General features: G+C 41.1%; 1 protein-coding gene across 7 annotated transcripts in view; it reads right to left on the bottom strand.

Moving 5' to 3' along the window:
* MIDEAS (mitotic deacetylase associated SANT domain protein) overlaps positions 1 to 12928 on the bottom strand; it is a 53533-nt gene that overhangs the window by 15817 nt on the left and 24788 nt on the right. For 3 of the 7 annotated variants that reach the window (XM_077180226.1, XM_077180229.1, XM_077180228.1), the window contains exons 2-6: positions 11556 to 11661; positions 6801 to 8490; positions 2404 to 2727; positions 1094 to 1439; positions 613 to 679 (exon numbers count right to left, since the gene is read on the bottom strand). In XM_077180226.1, the coding sequence (XP_077036341.1) occupies positions 613 to 679; positions 1094 to 1439; positions 2404 to 2727; positions 6801 to 8255 (2192 nt within the window). In that variant the 5' untranslated portion in view covers positions 8256 to 8490; positions 11556 to 11661. Of the gene's footprint in view, positions 1 to 612; positions 680 to 1093; positions 1440 to 2403; positions 2728 to 6800; positions 8491 to 9060; positions 9231 to 11555; positions 11662 to 12928 lie in introns of those variants that run through there. The other 4 variants (XM_077180224.1, XM_077180227.1, XM_054635535.2 and 1 more) reach the window with 2 other exon arrangements.

Genomic DNA, 12928 nt, shown 5'->3' with positions numbered 1-12928 from the left:
AATTCCAGCTTCAACATCTCCAGACTGTGTTCCCTACTGCTGCTGTGTCCCCAGGTTTCACAGCACACAGCCAGCCAAAGACCAACCAGGCTGATTAGCTCAGGGCACACAGCCCATATGCCACTGGCTGTAGCGTTTTCAGGCTGAGCTCACCCAGGGGAGAGCGGAGTGTTCACAGCTGTGCTGCAGCTACAACACACCTGCAACCAGACCAGTCCATGGGAGAGCTAACCCCAGTTTTCCAAGGACATTCTGTCCTTCCTCTAAAGGAACATCATCTTCCCACCCTAAAACAAGCACACAGCATACAAAGAAGTGCTTGTATAGAACAACACAGGACAGATTCCCCTTTAGGTAACTAACAGTAATTCAGCCCAGACACAGGTGAGCATCAATAGAAAGCTGTTAATGTCACCAGAATTACATTTACCCAACCAAAAAATATTTATATGGTGCAATTTTTAATCAAGACGACTTGTATTTTGAACCACCAATTATAATAGTTTTAATGCTTCTAAGAGATACATCAGTCACACAGGGAGCAGCTTGAAAGTTTAGGAGGAAGCAAGGAAGCACTTTTACTAAGAGACTCTGAATCTGCTGCCTACTTACGGTTCAATGCTGACCGGGGTGGCTTCCCCCACTACTGTAAGAATCGGAGGGGTAACTTCTGAACTATCTGCAACGAGAAGGAAGAACTGCTCAGCTTCACATCTGAGATTTACTTATCACACAGCCTGCAAATCTAATCAGAGCTGTCCATCTCTGAAAAAGGTACCCCCAGGCTAAATAAAGGAGTTTCAGATGACCAGAGCCTTCCTCCCCTCAGCTCAAGATAGTGACCTGGGAGAGGAACTGACTTTTCATTCCTAAGAACGTCAGCAGGGGGTGTTGCAGGTTGCTTGTGAACCCATCCTAACATCCATGCCCAGATGGAGCAACACTGCATTTCCTGTATTCTGGCTTCCCAAACTATCAGGAAGGAGCTCCAGTTTCACACAAACACATCTCCTAAGGGCATCATGTTCCTCCCAATGCTCCACAGTTCCCAATCATAAATTACACAAGAAAGGAAGGTTAAAATGCAACTTACTTGATCTAAGCAGAGTTCTGTGACCACTTTTGGGCGTCACTGGAGGTGCAACCGAATGACCGCTTGAAGAGAGGATAGCGTTAAAATACAGCCCAGATCCTTCTCTCACTGGACTAAGGATTGGGGGAGGAGTGTAAGGAGGTAGCTCAAAGTTCCTATCTGAAGGATGGTCTGCCAGACGGACAGGTGACCGTAAGTGGCTCTGATATGGAGTAATGTTGGAATAAACAGGTGGCGCAATAAAGGTGCCAGCTTTAGGTGGTATGAACAGGGGCTCGGGTCTTGGCCGCTGCTTTGGTTTTCGGGCAAAGCCCTCTGCTTCATCCTTTGGAACAGCATCTTCATGCTATTAGAAAAAGAAATTGCATTGTTAATTTAATTTAAAATCTCAAGTTGCTTGAAAAATGTCAGTGAGATGACAACATTTTTTCATGGCAGCTTAAAATCTGGATAGAACAGTTGGAGGATGTCTCAACAATTAGCAAAAGGGGAAAGTGAGAGGAAGAACACAGGGAATGGACACAGGAACCATTAGGTAGCAGCGCTAGCCCATGTGATTAGGAAGTTATATTTTACAAGAACTTCATGTCCATCTGGTCCAACCTTCATGGTAGTTTTAAAATACAATAAAAAAGCACAGCAGAATCCTGGTACAGATACACCACAACCCTGATACAGATACGCAGTGACACTGAATAGTGGTAAGAGAACAGAAGACAATATAACAGTATTTTATTAGATGGTCAAGCATTTAAATACAGAGAAACCTCCCCAGATGCCTGCCATTCCTGTGATATCTGAACATTCTGTTGTACTTCTGGATAGAGGAGAAGGGAAATAAAAATATCAACCCACCCACTCATCACTACCATGCTGCAGGGGAACAATCAAGTACTGACCTTCAGAACTCAGTAAAAGTTTCCATTGCATGAGAATAAATCTTCACTTTGGATTTTATTCACATTGAGAGATATGTGCACTACTTAGAATTTATTTGTATTAATGTATGTATGAAGAAAGCACTCTTGACACAGACAGACAACTATTCTAGTCTTACTGTCCATCTGGCTTTATTCACTGTTTAATGAATTTAGTGAGGCGCTGCCTGGCTTTACTAGCATTAGCTGTAGGTCATGAAAAGCCAGCAATGCCCAAATACATGGCAACACTATGATAAAATCCCCAGACTATGTACATTCCAAGTTTAAGCCTTGAGATCAGACTACTTTAATAGATAAGTTCATGGTTAAAAACTGTGTGATTAAATAGAACAGATGTGCCTCATCTTTGGTTTCTTAGTGCATCCATACCTGACTTGAGGTCTCCATGTTAGTATTACGATTAGACCGCCTCCGAGTGACTATCACAGAAGGCTTCCGTTCACAAGGAGCTCGATCGTTTGTTTGGCCTTTCTGGAGCTTTCCATCCTCAGACTTTTCCTTTTCAAGGCTCTGCAAGTCAATTTTTCTCACTGGCACAGACACAGGAATGATAAGAGGCACAAGGCTGTTATCCTCCCGGGCTTTTTTGGGAGCTGGTGAAGAACTGGCGAATTCCACAACACTCTTTGAAGCTCCAGTAGGTCCTGGAGCTGTTACTAGCACACTCTTCTTCTCCTCTGAATTATCCAGCTCCTGAGAAGAAAAATAGATTCCTAAAAATTCTGTATTACTTATGTAATAAATGAGATACCATCTCACTTTCAGTGTATATCAAGTTTCTCGAAGCAATTTGCAAGCTGAAATTGATTTGGAAGTGTTACTGGAGGTTAAAAGAATATTTCGCAGTGTTACTAAAATTTCATAGAATTACTTGAAGATTGCCTGTAGTCTCAACTGCTAGAACACTTATATAGGTCATTTATAAGAATTGTTTCACTACCTATGTTTTAACAGTTTATTTTCTATATGAATTTGTGTCCTGCTTTATAACTTTTGACAACAGCTCTTCAGTTTTAGTAACTATCAAAAGCTGCAGGTTATTAATTTCAAATATTGGATTTCTGCTCCAGGGAAGACTAAACTGTGATACTATCTTAATTAAATCTCTCACACACAAAAAACCTAAACCCAGAGCTAGTTTTTGCTTCATTTTTTTTCTGACTCTGGAAAACATTAAGCCTTCAAAATAAGCCAGATAACAAGATTGAGCACATAAAATCTACTATATCAAGAAGATCCAGGACTGCCTCCTTTCAAGGAGGCAGTTATTAGAGTTGGGCTAAGTTGCACAGAAAGGTTTATTCCTGACTCTGCAGTTTACAAGTCTGACTGCTTCTTCACAGACACTGCAAATGCACACCTCTACCACACAGTGATGGAACACACACTTGTAAAGTCACAAGTGGCATCCACTGTCCCAGAATAAGCCTCAGGAGAAATTAATGAGGTCTGAGGACCTGCCTTCACTTCAGGTTGGTGACAGGCTGTACTTTCCCATAAAACTACCAATTTTGGGTTTGGAGGGCATTCATCATGTTCATCATGCTGACAGACATCACTGGAGTCCACTGACTCTACATACAAAGGGGTTCCTGTAAATTTTTGTCGCTTTCCTCCACCACTTTCTGGGTACAGCAACACATAATGACAATGTGAATGTGTGAAAAAGCACCAATTCTGACCAATCTAAAAATCTCAGGTACTTCCTGGGTGCTACACAGACCTCTGTAGGTCAAGAAACCCGAACTAATTTGCTGACTACAAGAAGGAAATTATGGCAGCTCAAAAGTGCCATAGTCACCCAAAAGTGTCACTTTTCTCTGGCTTTATGATTGGTTTACCATGCTCCTTTTATTTTCAAAACTGGGGGCAATCAGCAAAGGACTCCTCCTCAGAGATGGGAGTGCTGACCCCTCCAAGACAAAACAAGAACAGGAGACCTGAACAGTAGCACAGATAGAGAAAAAACACGAGTAGGACTTAATATAAATAGTTAAGACATCCTTAAAGATGTTCTGGTCCACACTGCAGCTTTTCTGATCACAAAAGTTCACACATACCTAATGTTTACAAGAGGCATGACTAATTTTGGAATTAAGCCTTTTGCTTCAGATCTCTAAACAGTTTCTCAGCTGTTTGATTATTCTCAGAGGTAAGCAGAAAGGATGGGACCTGCTAGGGGATTTTTGGCTACCTCAGAATCCCTGTTGCAGAATTTGGGGCAGGAGGGCTGCTGGATAACTTCAGCAAGTGCAACATATGGCACTTTCATTTAGACTCTTGCATAAATACTGAGGTATGAACTAGTCATCTAGAGTTCTCCAGGAAATCCACAGAAACCCATCAGACATCCTGCCATCGATCCTCTCTATCCCTCAAGCTGTTTCTAAAAATCTTAGAATTCACAGAAAAACCCAACTACAACAGCTGGAAGAACTGTTCCAGGGCCACATCTGTGATCTGATTAGAAACCACACCAGCCTTTTAAAAACACCTGCCCACATAGTGCTTTCTGCTATCATTCTGCATCATCTGCATCAAGGAGAGGCAGCTTCTGTCTGCAGTCAAACCAAAGCTTGTCCGTGAAAGAGACGAGACCAGAACTACAATTCTGCAAACAAAACTTTTTTCTTCCTTTTGTTTGTAGCAGCTGGTGCCCTGCCCTGTGCCAGGGGAAAGCAGCTAGGTAAGCAAAACATGTCTTCCTTCCATAAAGGAATATTTAAATTCAGACACCCTTGTAGAAAACCATTAAGGTTTGAAAAAAGTTTTCTGTACTTATAGAATTCAACAAGTCACACTGAAACAATTAAGGAGTTAAGAATTTACTGCAGCCTGTAGGCAGCAACAAGCTTGCATCACCTGAAAAAAAGACAGCCACAGGCCTGTTCCAAAGCATCAGTCATGATACTGCATGTAGACAGATATTGCTGTCCAGAATATTATTTTTGCATAAGGTACAACATACCTAGACTGGGATGTTCAAAAAACTGGTTCAAATTATGAATGATATCTTCTTCAATCAATAATTTAACTCTATGGCCTTCTACACACTCTTCAGATAATCTATGCAGAGAAGGCTTCTAGGTTGTTTTTAACAGAAAGACACTCATAAGAGAAGCAGCCCACTCTCATTCAGCAAACATATTTTCTTTTTCTCCCTCACACAATATTCAACACCTTAAAGATGTAAAATCCATCAGACCTCTGGTAAGAATTTTATCATCTTTCAAAACCTCATCCTGAAAACCTGAAGAGATCTAAACATAAAGAGTTCTTCTGCTAGTGCCATTATGCTTGCATAACTGCAAAGAACAAAAGAGCATCTGTCAAAACACTTCTCTGGTCTTTACATTATGAATCAGACTGCAAGCAGACGTGCCTTCAAACAGCCAATTTCTTGCTTCATCTCTCAGGGCCCTTTCCTAAATGCTCTATTTGCTTCTTCTTGACACTCTGTTAGTGATCCAAGTGCAATGTGAATTGCAGGCCTTTTGCAATATAATCACACAATGGCTGGCAAAGTAAGAGCAAATACACCATGCTACTACAAACTACCAGTTCTTTATCAAATCTGCTGGTTCAACTGGAGTTAGAGCAAAAAGGATTGAAGACAACATCAGCCAAGTCAAGTCACTGTTTGGTTTCTGCTCTCCAAGAGATGGAGTAGGCTATGGATATTCAGCTCATTGTTTATTAGTTTAGTTCTTTCACTCAAACAGCACATTCTCCTAAGGAAGAGATGGGAAAAAACAGTGAGAGACAGACTAGGATAAAAAGGATGATGAAACGGACAATAAAATGCCTTTCCCTTTGTTATGTGACTGGATAGCAACTCAGATATCAAAAGTGTAGGTAAAAACAGCTCATGTAATGTATATTTCATCAGCCTTTGGGAAGAGAACTTCCAAGGAAAAGTGTGCCTCCTAAGAAGCACTCAATAAAAGATTAGGCAAACCACAACTGTAAGAAAAACATTCAAAAACAATCCCTCCAAAAACCCCCACTCAACTCCAAAAATCCCATCACTTGTCTCCCAATAGGCTAGTTAATTTTGAACTCTGTCATCATGCCATATGGAATATATACTGTTTAGTTTAGACTGATGGGATATCAAAAGGTTAGGAGTAGTGAACTACCAAATCAGTCAGCACTAAATTTCTTCCTCATTAAGTCCTACAGGAGGTCTACAGGCCCTCACGTCATTCTTAGAAATGGGATGCTGCATGAGACAGGCCTTTGTCATGCCTGGTATTGGTCCTTCATGTAAGTGAAGCTTTCTTAGACTTTTAATATTTGAAAAATATTGAACATGTAAATTGCATTATGTAATTTTTAGATAGTACATTTTAGAAACACTTCAACTGCTGAAACTGAAAAACTGGCAGGTAAGCCTAAGTCTTTTAACAGAAAAGAGAATGTTAAATTGGTAAAAAGACAACAAGTAAGCTGCTTATACCTGCCTCTCAAAATTCCTCATCACCTTGAGACCTAAGCTGAAAACTTCCATATTTTCATGTCATGGGCTAAAATAACGTTTGGTGTTAGTGAAATAAAACTGTCCCTTAGTGGTTTCACTATACTACATCTCTGTTCTCCCACATCTATGAATTACAGTAGCTGAACTTACATGCCTCCACACCAGAGCTGCCCTCATTGCACACTTCCAAGAGACCATCCTATCCTGCATACGTACATGACTTCCCTTCCTTTCAGCCCTATTTTGTCGTGTAAAACATGCTATATGGTTAGGGTCTATACCTTACCTTTACATTCTGAAGAGAAGCCAGCTCAACAGCTTTTTGGGCCAAAGTCAGCAAATTGGCTTCTTGAGAAACACGTCGCCTCCGTCGGGTACTCTGGATTACACCACCTCTGACACTCTGAAAATCATTAGTTCTCTGACTGTTTTCTTCAGGTGCTGCTGCCTGCTTCTCCTCATCTCTACCATTCTGGGCTGCAGCTTGCCTGTCTGTTTCCATCTGGCACTGCTCACTATTCACCAGGACATCCTTCTGCCCCAGATCCAATCTTTTGGGGTGCAAATAGCTACTTTTACTGTGGCCCAGCGACTCAGGTGTTTGCTGTATCGGGACCTCTTGCTGATGTGTTTGCCAGTGGTGCAGAAATAAATTGCTAGGTTGTTCTTCTGCCTGCTTAGAAGTCAACACTTCTCCTGCAGATGTCAGCAGGCCACCTTCTTTGGAGAGTCTCCGTGACCTTCTTGGAAAGGGAATCTGCGTCTGAGGTAGCACAGTCTGTTGGTTCTGCTCTGTTAATGCCTTGAATAGCTCCTGGTTCCTCTCTGCTTGCTGAAATTGGTGTGGCATCATGTGATGCTGAGGTGCTGCAGCTGCCACATGAGGCTGTGCTATAGAAGTCGTTTGCTGCAGACCAAAGGCTTGTGTGGCAGCCTGTTGCTGCTGCTGCTGAGGATAGAAATTTTCAAAGAGCTGTAGCTGGGGAAGAGCTTGCTGTTTTTGTTGTGCAGTAAATGCTGGACTGGAAGAAGTTGGGGCTTCTTGAAAGACATGTAACAGCTCAGGAAGACCCTGCTTTTGGCCTTGGTGACCAAATGCAAGTTGGAAAGGCTGCAATGGCAGAGTTTGATTCTGCTGCTGCTGTTTCTGCATTTGATGAAAAGAATTCATTTGAGCTTGCTGTCTAACCAGGGCTTGCTGTTCCAGCTGAGCCTTTTGGGACATCATCTGCTGGACAGCATCTCCATACAAATCCAGCTGTGACACAAACACTCCTTTCTCTTGATTTCTTTTAAGGGCTTCTGGGTGGCCATAGAAGCCTGGGGCACCAGCATTGGAGTGGGGTCCTTTTGGGTTGCCCCCAAAAACCATACTGTGGTTCCACATTGAAGGTGGAGACTGCCAGTGGCTGTCACCCCTTTCTGGTAACCGGTTTCCCATTAGTGAATTCTGCCATTTGACAGCTGTTACTGACTGGGGCATCATCACTGACTCTCCCCTATCTTGATTGTAAACAGAGTTCATCAAAGCAACGTTGTTGGGTGCATTTGTTAATCCTCCTGGATGAGAAATCTCCATAGTTTGAGAGACTGGTATATTCCCTCCGTGACCATAGTACTGTCCCTCCTTAAGCTGCTGCTGTGGCTCCTTTGACGGCACTGCTATGTCCTGCTCGTTAAAATAGGCAACTCGTTTCCCAGCCCGTTTGCTTGAAGACTTTTGCTGAGCCTGAAGATTCATGGTTCAGTCTGTTCTCCCAGCCACACACACAGTATTTATAATCCACCCATCCCTGAGGTTGGGGGAGGAAAGGCACAGCAGTCTTTCTTTTCCATTCAGCTTCAGTAATAAAGGGCAGGAAAGAAGTCCAGATGAAAGTGCATTCACTTCCTTTTTCTTTGTGTGCTTCTCCCACTTCTTTTCACTCTTATAGTTTGTGGTTCAGAGGTCAGTAGGGTCCACTTAGTTACAGGTCCTGAAATAGAGAAGCAATTGCAATGAATCATCAACAGACATAACTGGCCTATGAATGCTCACGTGATAAGCAACAATGTGTATGTCTGTCCCATTTCCCATGGAAATGAAGACCAGGATAACAGACGGAAGAAACAACAGATCTGACCTGCTCGAAGAATGCAAAACAAAACAACTTTGTTTTACAAAATAGGTATCACACTGTACTTGCATGATGCAACTTGCTACTGCACACAGAATTCTGACTAATCACTTAAGTTCACCCTGAAAGTTTTACTTTTACTCTTTACTACATCTGATCTGGCCAATTACTTCCACATCTTTCTGTAGCCAGAATAATCTGATTTTAATCTTAACTCAAAACCACAAAACAAAAACCCCTCATGGCTTGCCAAAAGGCCACATTTCCCAAAGACCTTTAAAAGCCACATATGTACATGAAGACTGCAGCCAAACATGCAACAAGATGCTCAATTCAGTATTCTGAAGGAAAATGGTCAGGCAACAGCCCATCAGTCACACACACACACCACCAATGATTACAGATGCCTTCCAGTCAACATCTGCCCACCCAGCATCCAAGCCCTAGGATCCCATCCTAGGGCCATGGCCTGCTCAACCTGTGGCTCTCTCAGAAGTTTTCTTCAGCTGAAAGAAACTGCTCCCGCTCAGGTCACACTCACTGAAAGGTAGTTCAGGAAGCTGCTCTTGTAACAGCTGCTTGCAGACATCAGCAAATATCTGTTAGTGAAAAGCTACAAATGTAATAGAAGAAAGCCCTTCCAGAACAGACATTCTACAACAATTCTACCCTCCTAACCCCTTTCTCCATGAAGAAAAGCTATCCACAAACTCTAAGAGGCTAGTTTGCAGGATTAAGGTCTAATGTGTGAACACATACACTAGTATTCCTATTTGGACACCTAAAACCTTTTTAGATATTTAGTTTTAAATTCAATTATATTATCAGATTAGCACTACTAACATTCTAGTGTAAGTCTCTATTCCTATCCTTTTCAGCGTGCATTCTGTTCCACTTTAAATCCTACAGCCAATACATTCCAGGAAAATTACAGCAAATTGTAAAAAAACTATTCTTATTACACCCCTTCTGTTACATAATCAAGTTTCTCTTGAGTGGAGCAGGTAAGACTAACACACACATTCCCTCCAATGAAACCTGCAATCTATTTATTCTGCTTTCTAAAACGAAAAATAATAAACCAAAATGATATAGCACACTGCAGTCCTGTAACCTGAGCTTCCTCAGACGGTACAGGTTTTAACACTGAGGTGGGGTTGGGAACATGACGAGGAGGAAAGGACAAAGAGTTTTAATTAACTTACGCAACTTCCACCTCAGAGGCCAAGCTTGGCTTCAGTGCCACTGGAACCATGGGACTGTGTTTCAGAGCCCAGTGACTCACTTCCTCAGGCTGTTACATAGCTGCTCCCCCACACTGCCTCCCCTTCGCCTTTGGCTACAAACCATGGACCTCTGCCACCCCGCATCACAGAGCCAGGGCATTCCTCCCTCCTCTAAGCACAACATCTCAGCTCATTTCCCAAGACTATCACAACAGGATGAAAATAACTCTAGGAGAAATTATGTGAGATGGAAAATTCTCTCTAAACTGCAACTAGTACACGAATGACGATTTCATAAAGTAAGTTTTTCTTACTTCAAAATTTCACTAGGAGAGGAAAAAACATCTTACAGCAGGAAACTGAATCCCTGGTAGCAAAAATGTAGAGGTGGATAAGCTGCTATATGCCTCTCAGAAACCTTAATGCTATCCTCTCTCCTTGCTTTCTGCAGTACTGCAAATGTATCAGAGATAACAGCTAAACTTCAACACCTGAGGTAATACTACTAAGAGTGATTTCTGTCAGTCTTACTTTGTGAAATCGTCACAAACTATTTTTATCTCCAAACTAGGCAACATTTTCCTTCCACAGATGCTTTTGCAATGCTCAGTCACATCATTTTGATAAAAAGAATGCAAGGTCTTCTGTATATTAGAAGACATTACCAGTAGATCAAGTTTTAACCTGACAGCTTTCTGAAATTCTGCTCTAGACTTTTTATACTGTGAAGAAAAAGACAACAATAATTGTCAAAAAGACAGCATTCAACTTTCAACTTGAAGGATCCTTGTTATCAACCAAAAAAAGAAAGAAAGAGTCCAGCTGATGCTGTTCTTAATAGCTGTGGCTGGGATTTGCAGCTACCACACAGAAAAGTGCCCAGGAGACTTCTAGAAACAGAACTCTCACATTAGTAAAAAGCATTGCATTAGCACAACTTTCCAAGCTTACACTTGTGTGGACTTTGGTTCTGCTTTTTCTATTACTAGGTAAGAAGACACCAGCATCACAAGGTCTAACTCGGACCAGTTTAGAACTGCAACAATCTGGCAAAGAGATCTAACAAAACTATTACGACGCAAAGTATAAAAACGAGTAAGTTCAGAGATAACCTAAATGAGGAAAAGGAATATGTACAATTGAAGTTGTTATTCAGCACAAAACCCAGGAAAAGAGATTCAAGGTAATTTGAACAAAACATGTTTACTGAACATCCCAGTTCTCCCAGTTACATGCAAAAATAACAACATAAGAGATCACCAAGATAAAGGAGGATTTGGTGCATTTGGTATTTGATGGCAAAAGAAAGTATCACAAAATCTGCATTTTAGACGTTCTTTCTATATAGAAAATCTACAGAAAAGTATCTTCTATGTCATCCTAATAATAACAGCTCATAGTTTAAGCTGCAGTGATAAATGTTCAAGTTGCAGCATGACTATGCTTCAGGAAAGCTCATGCTTGGCAGCTTCACGGCATGAGCACTGTTGGCTGACTAAACAGGCTTCCCTCCCTGAGGTTGGGGGAATGAGCTCACACAATCATCATCCCAGCCAATTACCAGCTTTGGGGTTTTTCTGCTTTGTTTTGTTTTACTTGAATTTCAGCACAAGAGTCAACCTGCAGTAGCACAGGAAAATGGCAACATGCTTCCAGGCTTAAGTGCTTTGGAGCAGTACACTCAAGACCATTCCTTACCTCTGAATAAAGCACAGAGCCAGTTCCAATACTCTAATTCCCAGAAGATACTGTGTCTTGCCTCCAAATATACAGAAGTGTTATGATACTTAGCATTGCTTTTACACTGCACAGAGAAAAAGCAGAACCTAGCATCAGTATATTTTGTTTTAATAACTCTAAGATTTGGCATGCAACATCATCAGTTATGTTCACTTCCAGGAGCTTCTGAAATTCAAGAACTCCTCCTGAACTTTCTCCAGATGAATACAAATTGTACATCACCTCCTTTAATACTGTAAATATTTTCGTATTTCTAAGGGATTTTTGATATTTTAAGGCTTTCTCTTCCATACCTAAAAAGAATGACAAATTAGATATACATATCTCATGGGCACATATGCAGTATTTTCTGGAAGGAAAAATACCTAAGGAAAGTAATTCATGGCATCTTACTAGAGAAAAGTTAGAGTTAGCATTTTTAGCTAAAAACTTCTCTAGCGTATCTGCACTAATGCAGTAAATAAAATCATAAACACATATAAAACACCACATGAGCTAAATTTATGCAAAGAATGCTGAAGGACTTCCTGAAGTATACAACAGGACTATGGAGTCTCTTCCTTCATGCAGGATTCTGTTCTGAAATGATGAAGTCCTTTCAAAGGAGTTATCAGAAGGGTGCAGGGCACAGACACTCAGAGCCACTCACTAGGCAGTTACCAGCCAGACCAACCATCAGCAGATTTTACCCAATTCAAAGCAGAATTATTGAGACATCCCTACCCAGTGCAGCTGTCTTGCCGCAGTTTATTATTAGCCTAGAGAGAGCCTGATATAAAACCTTAACTAAAGTTAAAAGATTATTTGATTTAGGGAACAAATAAAAAACGCTCAATGGTAACCATTTAATGTAAAATATCTCTATCTCTCTTCAAAACTTGTTGCCTGTACAACTGGCAACTGTTGCCTGTATAACTGGTAACTATCCACCATTATTCTGTTTCTATAAATATTCTCTTAACTAAGCATATGTGTATTTGTACAGTTTCACATATCAAGTTCATGACCTCACACATTGTAGTAATCTTGAACTTTACTCTTCAGCTCACTTTTTGAAGGCTGTGCTGTCCTGTGCTTTGTTCAGTCCATTTGCTACATCAGCTATATTTGGCACGATAAGCCAGTTTAAATTGTGCACATTTCTCAATCTCCTTTGAGAACATTTGCAAGCATTTCTCTCTGACAGAATGCTCCAGAAATGACTCAGGAAACTCAGATTTCTCCTCAAACTTCAGCAAAATGAAGGATGCTGAGAATACTAACAAGTTGTAGTTGCAGTTGTAGACCATCTTTCAGTCCACCATCTTAGCTTTAAAATTCCTCTCTTTTAG

The sequence above is a fragment of the Agelaius phoeniceus genome, chromosome 6 (assembly GCF_051311805.1).
Source record: "Agelaius phoeniceus isolate bAgePho1 chromosome 6, bAgePho1.hap1, whole genome shotgun sequence".
NCBI lineage: Eukaryota > Metazoa > Chordata > Aves > Passeriformes > Icteridae > Agelaius > Agelaius phoeniceus.
Note: the sequence above shows the minus strand (reverse complement) of the source record. Positions and strands in the feature narration are given on the sequence as shown.